Source organism: Scyliorhinus canicula, chromosome 20 (genome assembly GCF_902713615.1).
Source record: "Scyliorhinus canicula chromosome 20, sScyCan1.1, whole genome shotgun sequence".
NCBI lineage: Eukaryota > Metazoa > Chordata > Chondrichthyes > Carcharhiniformes > Scyliorhinidae > Scyliorhinus > Scyliorhinus canicula.
In genome coordinates, this window is record NC_052165.1 from 63,615,099 (window position 1) to 63,633,553 (window position 18,455).

Below are 18,455 nucleotides of genomic sequence, written 5' to 3' on the forward strand. Positions count from 1 at the left end.
GTGAACGAAGTGTACACGCGGCATCTCCTCACCAGTCGTTACCAATGCCCCGGAGAATCGCTGGAGGTGTACCTACGCGACCTCAAAGTCCTCGCGACACATGGAACTCGCCATCCGGGATGCCTAAGTGGCTGGAGTCAGGTCCAATTACGTCAGGCAGCGCCTGCTCGTGAAAGGCCCCCTTGACGTAGAAGAGATGGTAAAACTAGCCACCTCCCTAGACGTAGCGTTCTAAAGCCTCAACGCGTTCCCGTCTGATCACGCGACCCCCCTCGTGGACCCCTGAGCAAATAGTGCCCCAGGCCTGTGCTGCGCGGCTGCCCGCCCAACCCGGGGGGGCTACCCTGCTATTTCTGAGGCCAGCACCAGCACCCCAGGCAGCGCTGCCTGGCTCGGAACGCAAACTGCAGCAACTGCAGCAAAAAAGGACACTTTGCAAAGTTTGCCTGGCCAGGTCCAAATCCTCCAAATTGCAGGCCTGACTCTCGGACTCACAGGCCCGCAGACCCCGCAGTGTGGCTGCGGGCCTGCCGGCTCCACCCCCTCCGGACGCGCCATCTGCTTCGTGTTGTCCATAGGGGCAGCCATCTTCAACTCCGCACAACACATGCGACTCACGGGGGCCGCCATCTTGGCCGCCGACTCCCATGCGGTCCACCATGTACAGAAGCTGACCCTCCTCCACGCCCGGGTGAGCCACTGTTCACTTCAACTCTGTCTCGCGTGAACTGATAGTCGCATCACAGGTTAGGTGGTTTGGCCAATGCTAACTTGCCCCTTACTTTCCAAAGATGCGTAGGTTAGGTGGATTGGTCATGCTAAATTGCCCTTTAGGGTGGGGTTGCAGGAAAGCGACAGGTGATTGGGCCTAGACAGTGTGATCATTGGAGGGTGCGATGGAGACTGGATGGGCCAAATGCCTCCTTCTGCACTGTAAGGATTCTATGATTCTATGAAAAGGTTGTTGTTCAAGTCCCACTCCAGTGTGGTCTGGCAATATTGACATATTGCTGTTTGCGAGACCACACTGTGTATAAATGGTCTGCCTCAGGTACCTCAGGAATCTGCACATTTAGAGTGAGCCTAACTGTCTCAATCTAATATGCAGATTTGACAAAAAGTGATCCCGCACACATCGCAACGTCTCCCGAGATTGCGCTGAATCTCGCGAGGTGTTGCAAACTGGGCAGATCCCGGGAACGGGGTCTCCCAGCTTTCAACGGCCACTCTGCGCCGCAGCGAGCTGCTTTTCGGGTGCCGCATGGGCGTTGGATCGTGCCCAAACACTGTTAATCCACATAATCACTACAGTGCAGAAGGAGGCCATTTGGCCCATTGAGGCTGCACCAGCCCTTTGAAAGGCCACCCCACACAGGCACAATCCCCCGCCCCATCCCCGTAACCTCACCCAACCCTTGGACACTGTAATGTTATGGAAAATCTAAGGAGTGTAAAGGGTTAACAAGATGATGTTCATGTACCTCAACACTAGATAGCATCACTGAGTAGTCTTATAAAAGGCTGCATCTCTAAGCATTCTGGGAGAAGGTTAAGGAGAAGGATAGTGAGAGGTTGAGATAGTGTTAGTTGTATTAGAAAATTATAGATTACTGTAGCATAGATTTAATACTGTTGTTTTATTAGCTATTACTAAGTAGATAGTGTGAACCATTTAAAGTAGTGTAAAATAAACTAGCTTTGTTTTAAATACATAGCTTGATGTTCTTTGTAAATGCTATGACTTTTAGCTATCTTGGCGAACTACACAAGGAACACCACAGACACCTAGAGGCTGTGAGGCAGCAGTGCTAACCACTGCGTCACTGTGCCACCCCTTGGTCGGCTTTAACTCTGCAGAGTTGCAAATATAGCCTTGAATGGAGGTGTTTCATGCAGGCTGGCTGCTTACCGAGTTCTGTCCTTGATTATTCCCTGACCATGTGACTGCAAACATCATTCTGTGGGCAGTGCTACTTCCCAGTCCCATGTTGACACTTGCTCTGCCGAGCATTTTACATTATAATGCATGCAGGCACATATCATCGCAATACAACACAGTCTTACGTCTTTACAATTCTTTCACAATTTTGGTCTGTCACATGGGAAGGAACGATCGTGTACTCGGTTTCTGGTATTTATGTTGTGTGGTTAAGTTTCTTCTCTTTCCAGCCTTTCAATTCAGAATCTTATTCATTGACCATTTCATCATATTGGTTCTTGTGCTTTTCCATTCACGTGACCATTTCACCAATCTTGTTCTGGCACGTCATCTCAGTTTCTTTCACGGTCCGAATTCCTGATTTTGCATCAATTTCAATGATTTTCCCTCTTCAGTTAATTTCTCATTGCCAAGCTTCCCTCATTCAAGCTTTTTTTGCACCGATTCAATTCTTCAGTGGGTTGGTTCGTTTTTTCTAATTGCTTTTTCATGGGAGTCCCGCTTATTCTGCATTGTCTTTTATTTTCTCCTTCTTCTGCAACTCTCGCGGTATCCTCCTCCGAGGTCTTTCCAGCCTCATCCGAGGTCTTCATTGCTTATGGCCTTTTTTGGGAATTGTCTATCTGGGGTCTTCTCCAAATTGCCTGTCTATAGCTCTTTGTTTCTTCTTGTGGTTGCCGTTTTGAGTGCGTTGCCACTTTAAATGTGTTCAGTCTTTATAAGAGTATTGCCATTTTAAAGCGTAACAATCTTTTTTCTCCCCAACTTTGTAGGTATATTTTTTCAACTAGTGTATCAATGCAAGTACAGAGTGTCTTAGGCTGTTTCTCTTTTGTTTATTAAAGTTTCAGCATTGTTTCCTACTGCCAGCTGTTTTTTAAAAAAAAAGCTTTTGAACTTTTTTTAAAACTGCAGCAATTCTTTTATCCAAATTTTATCCAAATTCCTAAGCCACAGCCCTTCCAGCTGCCAGTTCCACACAGCTATCTTCTCCTTTTTTTTAAAACTCTATACATTTCTTTCTTAAACTTTTGTCTCTGCCAGCCAATTTTACAGCTTTGTTTTTTCTGTTTGTCATTCAGCTTCTTTAGTGCACTGAGCATTTTGTAACTGTCCGTCTCGTCTGATTCTACATTACGAGGGTTCTGGCAGTATCCCAATATCACAAATTGGTCTATTTGCCCAAAGAGGGACATTCTGGTGAGTGCTTTTTTTTGAGACCTTGATTAAAACAGGATTCTCAATATCAGAAACTTAATTTAACATGAGGCTATAATCAGTTTCCAAATTTCAGGATGAACTTCAGCAATTATGTTCTTGGGTTAAAGGCAGATTCAGCTTCCTGATGAACAATGTCAGGAAGCCCTTTTACAAGCATTGGTGGATCATCAATACTCATTTAAAGGCCCGCCTCATAAGAATTATGTTCCCACGTCAAATTAAGTTCCCCGCTAGTGAGAAATTAGAACGTTCATTATCACAACTGCACATAAGTGGCATGCACCTGACGTGGTTGACTTCTTCCACGATTAACAGCATTGTCGGTGTCACCTTAGGGAATGTTTGTAAATGACAACCTATGTTTGGGACCAGGCGGTGACAGCGCAAGTTACGTGGAGGATGACCAAGGTAGGGAGGAAGGATTGGAGGAGGTAGGGTGTAGCAGTGGCCGGACAAAGGTTGGCAGGATAGCACAAATGTCCTTTAAAAATGGCGTCTGGATTTTTGGCCGAATGAGGTAAAAGCGGGTGCAGAGACTTCCTGCCTGCACCACTTCAAGCTCCCCGCAGTTGCATATAATGAGCTGACCAGTGCAAGATCGCCAATACTCAGTTGTCCTGCACCACCCCGGCAGAATCACTCCCGCTTCGGTGCCCACCACCGAACCTAGGCTCCAGAGCAAAAGGTTCCAGCCCAAATCTGAAGCACACTCCCAATAGGAAAGCTATGACTGGCTGCAATATCCTGGGTTGGGGAGGGATAACTTTGGCGAAGATTCCCACTATCTACTGAAAGTGCGTTCCCAGATGTTAAATGAGGATGGGATCTGGCATGGCTGCAGTGTCCTTCCGCAATGAATTCTCACAATCAAGGCTGAGATATGAATTATATTTAGTGAGTGAAGCAGTGGAAAATGCTTGGCACCTTTGAACACTTCTCCCAGCAAGGAATCAACACCTCAGAAGGACGGGAAGGAGAAAAACTGGTATTTATGTCACTAGCACAGCGAGAGTACCACAGCGTCATGATTCACAGCATGAGAGCGGCAGAAGGCAATTCATTTTCTGATCTCTGTGGCAAAATTCGTTAAAACTCAATCATATCACAACACTGCCACAGTAAGCAGCACAACTGTGTAAGTGGTAGCCCCGGAGGAGAGGGACCATAATCTCAAAATGGCGTCTACGAAATCACCGCATTGCTCCCATTGTGGCTTTCTGTGCATTCCCAATTTCCTTCACTCCACCATTGGCAGCTGTGCCTTCAGCTGCCTCAGCCCTAAACTTTGAAATTCCCTCCCTCACCCTCTTCACTTCTCTCAACTTCCAGACATTTGTTAAATCCGACCTGGGCCCAAGCTCCTGGTTGCCTCGTCCTAATGTCCCCTCTGGGCCTCTTGTGTCGAATTTCATTTGGCAATGTTCCCATGAGAAGTTGGGACATTTTATCATGACTAAAAGGTGCTGTAGAAATCCAAGGGTTGCACCTGGAAAAGGTAACTGGCTGCGCCCAGCACTCACCTTTCTGAGTTGCAGTCTCGGTTGTGGTTTGCTGATTATAAATGGGGGGGGGGGGGGGGGGGGGGAATTGAATCTGTGGTGTCTCATTTCAGCCAGTAAGACCAAGAAATAGTTACAAACACGGCGATAATGTAAATGTTTAGAGAAATGGCACTGCTGCTTCGTGAAGGCGCAGCGAGAAAAGTTAATGCTGAGCCAAAGGTGAATAATTTAGGGTGAAGGATGAGGTGGGCTTTATGAGACAAAAGTGCAGATATAGAGAAGTTTATGAAAGGGACCCCAGAGTAGGGTATAAATAGGCAGGCATGCAGTGATCAAATTTTGTGATTGAACCTCTGCTAAATATTGTTCCAATTCCTCCCCTTCTCATGCACTCTCCCTGTGCATGTGAGGATTTCCAAGACCACCTTGATCTACGGATCCTGTCTACGAGGGATGAGGAGCATGAGGAACAGCTACCTTTAGTGGCGTTCATTTTAATAGCCTCCAATTCAACCTCTTTACCACAACATCCAAACAATAAGCGAACCCACTGAAAAGACCCTGGCTGGAGGAACAATAGGGGCATAGCTGAGAATATGGAGCAATAAGGGTTCTGACTCCGTTCCTAAAGTACTGCAGACAGCACTGTGTGTACAAAAAAAACCCACTATCCTTCAGTACCAACATGCAAAAGTACCTCCCACTTCAGTTACCATCGCCTTTGATATATTGCTGGCAATCATGGGGGGGGGGGGGGGGGGGGCAAGTTTGCAGAAATTGAGAGAATGGGGGCAAAGGGTTTAAAAAGGGATTGCTACCCGAGACCAGCTCATTTGAACGGAGATGGAATTGTCTTGTAGAGGTTTTGAAATGAAAATGAAATGAAAATCGCATATTGTCACAAGTAGGCTTCAATGAAGTCACTGTGAAAAGCCCTAGTCGCCACATTCCAGCACCTGTTCGGGAAGGCTGTTACGGGAACAACTTTTTTCAGTGTGGCATGGAGGGTACTGTGATGGATTTGAAATCGTAGCTTATACAAATCTGCCTTAACCGTGTTTAGTGCCCCAGAGTCAATGGTAATTTAGGTGGGAATCTAGGCCCTAATCAATGATCCTGGAACATTAGAAGATGATGGCAAATATCAAGGATGGCCTCTCAATGACCAAGGCTATCTTTCTGCAGCACTGGCTTATGACAATACAGAGACTGCTATAAATAACAGCTGACAGACAATAAAATAAGATCTACTAAGATCATAATAAGTTATTTTATATGGATTTTAAAACAACACTTCAGATTCCAGACCAGATCAAGAGCATTTTGCTTTATAATCCCATCTCCAATGTGGCAGATTTCTTCCATTTGAAGAGGCAGAAAGATGGAGAAGTGGGCATGCGGCAAGACACTGATAATGAGCTAGCTAGATGACATCCCTGCAAAATCATCATTCTTGGTGGCAAGGTTCTCAAAAAAGCTTCAACTAAGTGTCACACTTGGTTAATGTAGCAGTAAATCACCCCACATGGACAGCACAGTTACCCAGAACAGCTGCATGGAGGTTTCCTCCAGCACCAACTACATTGCCAAGGGGCAGCATGGTAGCATGGTGGTTAGCATAAATGCTTCACAGCTCCAGGGTCCCAGGTTCGATTCCCGGCTGGGTCACTGTCTGTGTGGAGTCTGCACGTCCTCCCCGTGTGTGCGTGGGTTTCCTCCGGGTGCTCCGGTTTCCTCCCACAGTCCAAAGATGTGCGGGTTAGGTGGATTGGCCATGCTAAATTGCCCGTAGTGTCCTAAAAAGTAAGGTTAAGGGGGGGGTTGTTGGGTTATGGGTATAGTGGATACGTGGGTTTGAGTAGGGTGATCATTGCTCGGCACAACATCGAGGGCCGAAGAGCCTGTTCTGTGCTGTACTGTTCTATGCTCTATGTTAATACTCATCCTTTAATCTGCTCATTCATTGTCTACTAGAATAAAATTCCTTGGATATATAGCTAATGTTTGTATACGTATGTGTGTGCGTGAGCAATGGACTAAGGGTATGGGCTCGATTGAACTAAATGGGAACAAAATCCCATAGCGAACGCATTTAGTCGCATGTTCCCCGGTGCTCAGTGCTGAGAAACACATGGCTATACGCAACTCGCGTTGTATAAGGAGCCTCAGCGGGGCCTGGTCCCTGTTTGTGGGGAGCAGTGCTGAACAGCGCAGTGCTGAACAGCGCTTGCCCGTGATCTCTGACTACTAGTGACCACAGGTACTACAGGATTTTTGCACATTAGAGTAAGACTAGCAGTCTCGCACTAATATGCAGATTTGTCAAAAAGTGATCCCGAGCACAATGAGCAGGGTTTACATTGCAATGTCTTGCAAAATCGCGGTAGATCTCATGAGGCGTTGCAAGCCGGGTAGATCCTGGTTTAGCGGGGTCTCCCAGTTTGTATTGGCCATGCTGCACCGTGGTGAGCTGATTTTCAAATGCAGCATGTCCGGAGGATCACTTCCTATGTGTGAGAGGGAGAGTGATGTTTGTGTGTGAGAGGAAGAGAGAGAGAAAGAGGAAAGAGAGAGAGAGTGTATGTGTGTGTATATAGTCATAGTGTACAGAACAGGCTCTTCGGCCCATTGAGACAAAACTATACAAAATCTACACTAATCCTACTTTCCAGCACTTTGCCCATAGCCTTGAATGTTATTACATTTCAATTGTTCATCCAAATTTATTTCAGAAGTGGTCAGGTTTCCCGCCTCTACTAGCCTCCCAGGCAGTGCATTCCAGACTCCCATCCTCCTCTGGGTAAAAAAGCGTTTCCTCAAATCCCCTCTCGATCTCCTGTCCCTCCCTTAAAGAGTATGCCCCCTCGTTAATGGCCCTTCAACTAAGGGGAACAATTGCTTACTATCCACCCTGTCCATATCCCTCTTAATATTATGCAGCTCAATCAAATCCTGTTCGAACCCATACCAGACCCAAGGGTTGCGAGCAATTATTTTCCCTGCGTGTCTCACCTAATAGGAGCTTCCCACTAAGGGGGCGGGGAGCCCTGGATCATTCATGGTTCAGTTCAGTATAAAGTCGGCCAGGGATGGAATGACAGGACAGACCCATCTGGGATCTGATGAATATTGTAAATACCTTTACGTTTCAATAAACCTAAATTTATTTTCTACCAACTCGGTCTGGACTCATTTGTGATCTACAAAAACACCCCTTAACCATCTCTGCTCTAAAGAACACTACCTGAGCCTATCCAACCTATCTTCATAGCTCAAATGCTCCATCCCAAGGAGCAAGAGGGTAACTAGAGAAAGGATTGGCCCACTCAAAGACAAAAGAGGGAATTTATGCGTGGACTCAGAGGAAATGGGTGAGATTCTTAATGAGTACTTTGCATCGGTATTCACAAAGGAGAGGGACAAGACGGATGCTAAGGCTAGGGATGGATGTTTAAATACTCTAGGTCAAGTTGTCATACGGAAGGAGGAAGTTTTGGGTATTCTAAAATACATTAAGGTGGACAAGTCCCCAGGACCGGATGGGATCTATCCCAGGTTACTGAGGGAAGCGAGGGTTGAAACAGCTGGGGCCCTAACAGACATCTTTGCAGCATCCTTGAGCAGGGGTGAGGTCCCGGAGGACTGGAGAATTGCTAATGTTGTCCCTTTGTTTAAGAAGGGTAGCAGGGATGATCCAGGGAATTATAGACCTGTGAGCTTGACGTCAGTGGTAGGCAAACTGTTGGAGAAGATACTGAGGGATAGGATCTATTCACATCTGGAAGAAAATAGACTTGTCAGTGATAGGCAGCATGGTTTTGTGCAGGGAAGGTCATGTCTTACAAACCTAATAGAATTCTTTGAGGAAGTGACAAAGTTAATTGATGAGGGAAGGGCTGTAGATGTCATATACATGGACTTCAGTAAGGCGTTTGATAAGGTTTCCCATGGCAGGTTGATGGAAAAAGTGAAGTTGTATGGGGTTCAGGGTGTACTAGCTAAATGGATAAAGAACTGGCTGGACAACAGGAGACAGAGAGTAGTGGTGGAAGGGAGTGTCTCAAAATGGAGAAGGGTGACTAGTGGTGTTCCACAGGGATCCGTGCTCGGACTGCTGTTTGTGATCTACATAAATGACCTGGAGGAAGGTATAGGTGGTCTGATTAGCAAGTTTGCAGATGATACTAAGATTGGTGGAGTTGCAGATAGTGAGGAGGACTGTCAGAGAATACAACAAAATATAGATAGATTGGAGAGTTGGGCAGAGAAATGGCAGATGGAGTTCAATCCAGGCAAATGCGAGGTGATGCATTTTGGAAGATCAAATTCAAGAGCGGACTATATGGTCAATGGAAGGGTCTTGGGGAAAAATGATGTACAGAGAAATCTGGGAGTTTAGGTCCATTGTACCCTGAAGGTGGCAACGCAGGTTGATAGAGTGGTCAAGAAGGCATACAGCATGCTTGCCTTCATCGGACGGGGTATTGAGTACAAGAGTTGGCAGGTCATGTTACAGTTGTATAGGACTTTGGTTCGGCCACATTTGGAATACTGCGTGCAGTTCTGGTCGCCACATTACCAGAAGAATGTGGATGCTTTAGAGATGGTGCAGAGGAGGTCCACCAGGATGTTGCCTGGTATGGAGGGTGCTAGCTATGAAGAAAGGTTGAGTAGATTAGGATTGTTTTCGTTGGAAAGACGGAAGTTGAGGGGGGACCTGATTGAGGTTTACAAAATTATGAGAGGTATGGACATTGTGGATAGCAACAAGCTTTTCCCAAGAGTGGGAGTGTCAGTTACAAGGGGTCACGATTTCAAGGTGAGAGGGGGAAAGTTTAAGGGAATGTGCGTGGAAAGTTTTTTACGCAGAGGGTGGTGGGTGCCTGGAACGCTTTACCATCGGAGGTGGTAGAGGCGGGCACGATAGCATCATTTAAGATGCATCTAGACAGGTATATGAACGGGCGGGAACAGAGGAAAGTAGACCTTGGAAAATAGGAGACAGGTTTAGATAAAGGATCTGGATCGGCGCAGGCTGGGAGGGCCGAAGGGCCTGTTCCTGTGCTGTAATTTTCTTTGTTCTTTGTTCTATCCCAGGCAACATATTGAATTTCATCTGCACTCTGTCCAGTGTAAACACATCCTTCCTATCATGAGGGGACCAGAACTGCAAATAATACTCTAGCTGTGGCCTAACCAAAGTTTTATGCAGCTCCATGACCTTGTAATCAATGTCACGACTAATAACTACCCTATTAATCTGTCCTGCTGCCTTTAGGGATCTGTGGACAAGCACCCCAAGACCTTCTATTCCTCTGGGCTCCCTAGTGTCCTGCCATTCATGGAATACACTCTTGTCTTGTTACTCCTTCCACGCCGGCGCACGGGGTTCCTGGCAACGAGGAGTGCAGTCACCGGGAAATCCCACTGACAACGGTGGGCCGCCTCCCATGCCGAAAAACACACGGTGGGTTGGTTGGTAAATCCTGCCCAATGTTAGTGTGAAAGGTTGAGATGGAAGGAGAGGAGATTCTAGTACAGCATAAACACCACTGCAGGCTAGTTGGGCTGAATGGTCTGTTTCTCTGCAGTATATTATTGGCCTGTTTCTCTGCTGTATATTCTGTGCAACATTTGAAACATGATGATATTACAAACCTATGCCCAAGAATAACATTGTTTGGAATAAAGAAATATACAACAGACTTCAACTGAGTGTCGAACTGACAATCGTCAGCTATCTTTTCTGCTGCTGGCAAGATGGCGAGAAGTTGCCAGGCAGCTATCCAAATCTTCTAACAGAGTACAGTTTCTGTCACACAATACAAGGGACATAGCTGCCAGGTCATAGAATTCCAGCATGGACTTGATGGGGTGAACGGTCGTACTGACTCTAAAGTGTTGCAATTAATATTGCCATAGTTCAAACGAGTTCTTGTGGTTTGGAGGTGATCTAGAATATAAGGAAGATCCCAGGTCTTTTAAAAAAAATAAATTTAGATTACCCAATTCATTTTTTCCAATTAAGGGCAATTTAGCGTGGCCAATCCACCTACTCTGCACATCTTTGGGTTGTGGGGGCGAAACCCACGCAAACACGGGGAAAATTTGTAAACGTCACGCGGATAGTCACCCAGAGCCGGGATCGAACGTGGGACCTCGGCACCGTGAGAATGCAATGCTAACTAGTGCGCCACCATGTTGCCCTAGGAAGATCCCAGATCTAATCCTGTTTCTCTTTTGAGCTAGTTGAGCTCAGCCAAGTGGCAGTGGCAGGTGCTGTAACAGGTCTTCGTGCTACAGTTTAGCAAGCGAATAAATGGGCCAGGAACGTCATTCTAGATTGCTATCCAGGAACCATTGCAGAATGCATGAGCATACAAATGATTTATGAGGCCAGAGTCGGATTCAGTACCTTAAGACTGACACTCAAGGCGCACAGATGAATGATGGTCACGCTGGTGTTGGCCACGGTGGTCAACTATGAAACCACACCAAGCAAAGGATCACCACCATTACAGCAGCAAGGTTTGATGGTCAAAGGCCCAGCTATTGTACAGCCAGATAAATAAGCTTCCCACATACCTCATAGTAACTTTGAATTGCATTCCAAAATGCTTCATCTGCAACAATTTGTGTTTCACCATTCAAGAACGCCTGAAACCGTTCTTTAACCACCTGGAGCTGTTGCTTGTTCAGCTGCAAAGAGGGAGGAGAGAGTTCATTAGGTTACTTATCAGCTTTGGGCAAAAGACATTTTTAAAATGCAGATTTCAAATAAAACTCCAGCAGGAAAGGATTTACTTTATCTCATCATTCATTTCAGGTACAAATTGCCAATGTAAAATTCTGATGGACAGAGTCACAAATCAAGGTACATTTTAATTTTCTTCCCATTCGAATCCCTTTACTGAAGATGCTCACTGTGGCTGAAATTCGGTTCCACTACTAATATTCGACCTCTGGTCCCTCAGCCAAGAGGTCAACTGTTGACACACATGCAGCCTCAGTTACTACGAGTCCCTAATTCCTGTCCACATTACCATCATTGATCTGTTCGGTCAGTCTCGAAGCCATGACTTGGAAGCTCCCTGTCTATAACCCTCTGCTTTTCCACAGCCCTAACTCCCTGACCGAGGAAACATTTCCCTTCGGCCCTGCCTCTCTCATCCACCTTTTCTCTGTTTCCCAGTTTCCTTCCGTTTCATGTCCACTTGTTTCCTCTTCCCTCTCAAGTGCTTATACAATAATATATTGCAGAAATGTAAAGGAAAGCCCAGAAGAAATGTTTGTTGGGACAGGGGCGGTGGAGATAGGAACTGGCGGGGAAATAAGTCGATTCACTTTGCTCTTCCTTGCATATAATTTAATTGGTCAAATAGGAAACAATGCTGTAATTCAGGAGAGACAGACTGAATTAGTTGACCTCAATATGACACAGAACCATCGAAAAGTATCAGAGAGCCATCAAAAGAGATTTTAATATATTTAAACAAAAGTTTGCAAACCTTTAAATAGAATGCTCTCTAATAATTCACAAATTAACACCGAGGACAACCTGGCCACAACACTCTGACAACAGGAAATCTGTGAGGTTTTATATAGGAGAAGCTTTATATGGTATATGTACATACAGCACTGGATTGGAGAATACGGATATTCAATCGCATTTCATAGAATCTTAGAATCCCTACAGTGCAGAGGGAGGCCATTCGTACCATCAGGTCTGCTCCAACCCTCTGAAAGTGCAGCCTAACCTATCCCTGTAACCCCACCAATGAACAATTTAGCATGGCCAATCCATCTAACTTGCACATCACTGGACTGTGGGAGGAAATCAGAGCACCCGAAGGAAATGCATGCAGACACGGAAAGAATGTGCAAACCCTAGACAGTTGCCCGAGGTCGGAATCAAACCCACGTCCCTGGCGCTGTGAGGTAGCAGTGCTAACCACTGTGCCACCCGTGGAAGAGGAAAAGGAATAGTTGGGCAAAAAAGGCTACGGTCCATCTGGTTTGCCTTCTACTATCCTGGTAGTCATATGAAGCAATCGTAATGGAGTTGTTGAAGATTCAGAGTAATCAATCTCTATCTATTAGTTGACAAAAGAGCCCAGATGCATGAGGAACCAGAGTGATAAGAAACTTATGGGAACCATTGATCGAACATCAAATTACTCATCTACTGTACCCCAAAATGAATTTCACACCAAACAGGGCAATAAAAGCAAAAGGACTGAAACACCTCATCATATTTTGCATTCCATGGCAGCATCAAACACTCCCTGGTTAGGTGCAAAGCAGTGTTCCCTGCATTCTCGTCTAACAACATGCTGTGACCACCTCCCTGCCTCAGAGCAGCATTTGTCAAACAGGAAACCCCGTGGTAGTCAAGGAAGAGAGATTTTTTTTGTTACATCCCTGGTAGATGCCACTAAAAGGATGTTTTATTCAACATATCCACAGTAAGTCAGCCACTGAACAAGTCCATTTGAATTTAGTCATTGTTTGCTTGGTGAGTTGGCAGCAACAATAGACAAGCTGACAAAAAAGCCATGTTGCTCAAAAGTTCTGACAATAGGAAATACTCGCAGTGAGTTTAAAGTCTTTGTATTCATCGTAATTACACAGTGGAGTAAGGGCCGGATGAACAATACCACATTTCACACGCAAAGAAATGTAGCTATATATTTAACCTCCAGTTTTGCCAATCTATTAAAACAGGAGTTACCCTTTGTACTTGAGGACAGGTTATGTAATCTCTAGGGGTAGAATCTTTAGGATGGTGAACGCTCATCCTGAGAGTCAGCGTGCAATACACTCTCGCTGACTCTCATAAGCCCACTGCCATTTCACACTCAATTGAGCACCGATTGGCAGTAGGCGGAATATCTGTCTGCCCATGAAAGGAAGTCCCGCCTTGTTGGCCAACAGCTCTCCAACCCTTCCAGGCACAGCACTGCAAGGATCTTCAGAATGAGATGCACCATGAGGTGCACCCCTACCCCCTCCTGCCCAGAAATGGAGAATTGTTGGAAAACGGATTGTCCACCTGCGCATTTTGTCCACATGATGACCTGAAAATTGCACGGGCAGGATAAACTTCCTAGCAATAGGACAGTACGGTAGCACAGTGGTTTGCACTGTTGCTTCATAGCTCCAGGGTCCCAGGTTCGATTCCCGGCTTGGGTCACTGTGTGGAGTCTGCACGTTCTCTCCATGTCTGCGTGGGTTTCCTCCGGGTGCTCTGGTTTCCTCCCACAAGTCCCGAAAGGTGTGCTGACAGGTAATTTTGACATTCTGAATTCTCCCTCTGTGTACCCGAACAGGTGCCGGAATGTGGCGACGAGGGGCTTTTCACAGTAACTTCATTGCAGTGTTAATGTAAGCATACTTGTGACAATAAAGATTATTTTAAAGATTATTATTATAGAGAACCCATTCAATTGGTGCATTGACTGTTGCCAGGCACACTGTCGATCCATCCCTGCGCCGCTGATTGAAATACTGTGTGAGTACGGGATGATGTTGAGATACGTGCCCAACATCATCACGCACTACTTTACACTGTTTCAGGTCAGCCGCACGTCCGCCTGGGACATGGAAAATTGTGCCCGAGATTGCCAGGGTAACCATTTGCTTAAAATAATACTCACAAAGAAGTACGGAAAACATCATGCAGGTAAAGTTCTATGTTAATGCTTTGCCATTTGTGTGGCGGACCTGCTCATGCTTCTGTGAAGCCAAATATATGAGGAAATTTTGAATTCAAATTTGTTCCCCATTACAAACGTTATCATATTTAAAATGTTTAAAAAAACATAGCTAAATGCATCAATAGCAGGAATACGGAGAGCTGAAGTCAATTAAATGGCTGAGATTCAATCATGATTAAAATCAAACTTCAATTAAAACTACAAAAAAGGATGAAACTATAAAAGAAGCAGCAGAGACAGTTATTTTATGGAGGTGCAGTCATACTTCACTACCACAAAATATACCTTTAGCTCCAAATATCTTAATTTTCTATGCTCTTAGATTTTCTGGTAATTATACCAATTTTTTTTTAAAGGAAGTTTTTTGTGTTATTAACATTCAGTAACTAGGATTTATTTCAGAAAAGAAGAAATCAAGGCACTTTGTAAACTAATGGCTTCTTTGAAGTGTTCAGCTAATTGCAATTTTTATCACATCACAGATGGTGATTACCCATAGCCATGCTACACTTAGTGGCAATTCTGAACCGCGCAAACATGACCTTAATATCTCAAAATGGCAGAAACTGTAGGAAACTTTTTTTAAAAAACTTTTGAACAAAATCACTTTTAAAAAAAATTTAGAGTACCCAATTAATTTTTTCCAATTAAGGGGCAATTTAGTGTGGCCAATCCACCTACCCTGTACATCTTTGGGTTGTGGGGGCGAAGGCCACGCTAACAGAGGGGGAATGTGCAAACTACACATAGACAGTGACCCAGAGCTGGGATCGAACCTGGGACCTTGGCGTCATGAGGCAGCAATGCTAACCACTGCGCCACCGTGCTGCCCTCACTTGCGGAACACTTGACTGTATTGAGCATGATGCCCTGCATTGAACTTAACTTGATTGCGAACGTGAGAACAGAATGTCAGCCTTTCTGAAATAAACCTGCGGAACTGTGAAACTAAAACAAATGCTATCAGGTAGAAACGTAAAAAATAGAAGCAGGAGCAGGCCATTTGGCCCTGCCCGGCCATTCATTATGATCATGGCTGATCATCAAATTCATTACCCTGATCCCACCTTTCCGCGATATCCCTCGATTCCCGAGCCCAAAGAGCTATATCTAATTCCTTCTAAAAATTACACAATGCTTTGGCCACAACTACTTTCTGTGGTAGCGGAAGTCCACAGGTTCACCACTCTCTGGGTGAAGAAATGTCTCCTCACCTCACCTCAGATCTGAAAGGGTTGCAGAAACAGAGATAGTGCGGACGACGGAGATATTGCCGTTTGATTGGACTTGGAGGACTGTCCAAATTAGGCAAAATGGTGCCCTACAGGTAGAACATTCATTAGTGATGTAGTCAGTGACTTGGAAAGACAAAACAAACAAGGGCTAAAAAGCACCCAGCAAAGGAAATTGACGGGGTTGAACTGTCTATACTTCAATGCAAGGAGTATTACAAACAAGGTAGATGAACTAAGGACACAGGTAGACACATGGCAGCAGGATGTGGATGCGATAATGGAAACCTGACTAAAGGAGGGGCAAAATTGGCAGTTCAATATCCCAGGGTATAGAGCTTTCAGGCAGGAAGAGTTGGTGACAAAAAGAGAGGGGCAGCATTATTGGTTAAAGAATCAATTACAGTTGTAATTGAGGATGATATAAGAACAAAGAACAAAGAAAAGTACAGCACAGGAACAGGCCCTTCGGCCCTCCAAGCCTGCGCTGACAATGCTGCCTGTCTAAACTAAAATCTTCTACACTTCCGGGGTCCAAATCCTTCTATTCCCATCCGATTCATGTATTCGTCAAGATGCCCCTTTAACGTCACTATCGTCCCTGCTTCCACCACCTCCCCCGGCAGTGAGTTCCAGGCACCCACTACCCTCTGTGTAAAATCTTACCTCGTACATCTCCTCTAAATCTTGCCCCTCGCACCTTAAACATTTGCCCCCTAGTAATTGACCCCTCTACCCTGGGAAAAAGTCTCTGACTATCCACTATGTCTATGCTCCTCATAATCGTAGACCTCTATCAGGTCGCCCCTCAACCTCCTTTGTCCCAGTGAGAACAAACCAAGTTTATTCAACCTCTCCTCATAGCTAATGCCCTCCATATCAGGCAACATCCTGGTAAATCTCTTCTGCACCCTCTCTAAAGCCTCCATATCCTTCTGGTAGTATGGCGACCAGAATTGAACACTATACTCCAAGTGTGGCCGAACTAAGGTTCTATAAAGCTGCAACGTGACTTGCCAATTTTTATACTCAATGCCCCGGCAAATGAAGGCAAGCATGCCGTATGCCTTCTTGACTACCTTCTCCACCTGTGTTGCCCCTTTCAATGACCTGTGGACCTGTACACCAAGATCTCTCTGACTGTCAATACTGTTGATGGTTCTACCATTCACTTTATATTCCCTACCTGTATTAGACCTTCCAAAATGCATTACCTCATATTTATCTGGATTAAACTCCATCTGCCGCCCAAGTCTCCAAACAATCTAAATCCTGCTGTATCCTCTGACAGTCCTGATCGCTATCCACAATTCCACCAAACTCTGTGTCGTCCGCAACCTTACTAGTCAGACATTTTCCTCCAAATCATTTGTATATAATACGAACAGCAAAGGTCCCAGCACTGATCCCTGCGGAACACCACTAGTCGCAGCCCTCCAATCAGAAAAGCACCCTTCCATTGCCACTCTCTGCCTTCTATGACCTAGCCAGTTCTGTATCCATCTTGCCCGCTCACCCCTGATCCCGTATGACTTCATCTTTTGTACCAGTCTGCCATGAGGGAACTTGTCAAAGGCCTTTCTGAAGTCCATATAGACAACATCCACTGCCCTACCCGCAACAATCATCTTTGTGACCTCTTCGAAAAACTCCATCAAGTTAGTGAGACATACCTCCCCTTCACAAAACCGTGCTGCTTCTCCCTAATACTTGCTTCCAAATGGGAGTAGATCCTGTCTCGAAGAATTCTCTCCAGTAATTTCCCTACCACTGACGCAAGGTTCACCGGCCTGAAGTTCCCTGTAGTTAACCAAACGGGTTAACAAATGAGGCTCTTTGGGTTGAGCTTACGAATAAAAAAGGGGCAGTCACGCTACTAGGAGTATAATACAAACCCCCAAATAGTGAGAGGGAGAAGTATGTAGATAAATTTCTGCCTGCAGGAATAAGAGGGCAATAATAGTAGGAGACTAATTCTCCCAATATCAACTGTGTTTCGAACAATAGAAGGGGCATTGAGAGTGAAAAATTCTGGATTTAGTCTTGGAAAATGAAGATGGGCAAGTGGGTGAAGTGACAGTCGGCAGCCATATCGGAGATAGTGACCACAATTAGATTTAGTATTACTATGGAAAAGGACAGAGTAAAATCAGGAGTAAAAGTTTTAAACTGGGGGAGAAGGCAAATTGTACAAAACTGAGAAGTGTTTCGGCTAAGGTTTCTGGATAAGACTGCGAAAGGATAAATCAGCGATTATATTTCCACTGGTCTTGCTCTTCTCGATAGTAACGACTGCAGGTCCATAGAGGTGCTCAGCTTTAGCACTGCTGCACCAAAATGGTGGTGGAAACAAATGTTTTGGTTAGGGGATGGGGTGCTGATCAAACAGGTTCACATTGTCCCGAATGATGTCGAGCTTCTTGAGTGTTGTTGTAGACGCACTCATCCAAAGTGGAAAATATTCCATCCCACTCCTGGCTTGCGCCTTGTGGAAAGGCTTCGGGGAGTCAGGAGATCAGTAGTTTGCCTCAGAAAAGCCAGTCTGAGGGCAGCACGGTGGCCCAGTGGTGAGCACGGTTGGCCCAGGTTCAATCTCGGCTCTGGGTCACTGTCGGTGTGGAGTTTGCACATTCTCCCTGTGTTTGAGTGGGTTTCACCCCACAAATCAAAAGATGTGCAGTGTAGGTGGATTGGCCACGCTAAATTGCCCCTTAATTGGAAAAAAATTGAATTTGGTACTCTAAATTTATTTTAAAAAAGCAAAGCCAGTCTGACCTGCCACTGACAAAGAAATATTGTACAAATATGTTCAGCGCTCACTAATATCATTAACATTATTTCCTGG

At 45.3% G+C, this 18,455-nt stretch overlaps 1 protein-coding gene across 31 annotated transcripts in view; it reads right to left on the reverse strand.

Moving 5' to 3' along the window:
* Positions 1-18,455, reverse strand: part of cadps2 (Ca++-dependent secretion activator 2) — an 858,338-nt gene that overhangs the window by 642,414 nt on the left and 197,469 nt on the right. For all 31 annotated transcript variants that reach the window (XM_038780116.1, XM_038780122.1, XM_038780121.1 and 28 more), the window contains exon 2: positions 11,248-11,361. In XM_038780116.1, the coding sequence (XP_038636044.1) occupies positions 11,248-11,361 (114 nt within the window). The remainder of the gene's footprint in view (positions 1-11,247; positions 11,362-18,455) is intronic.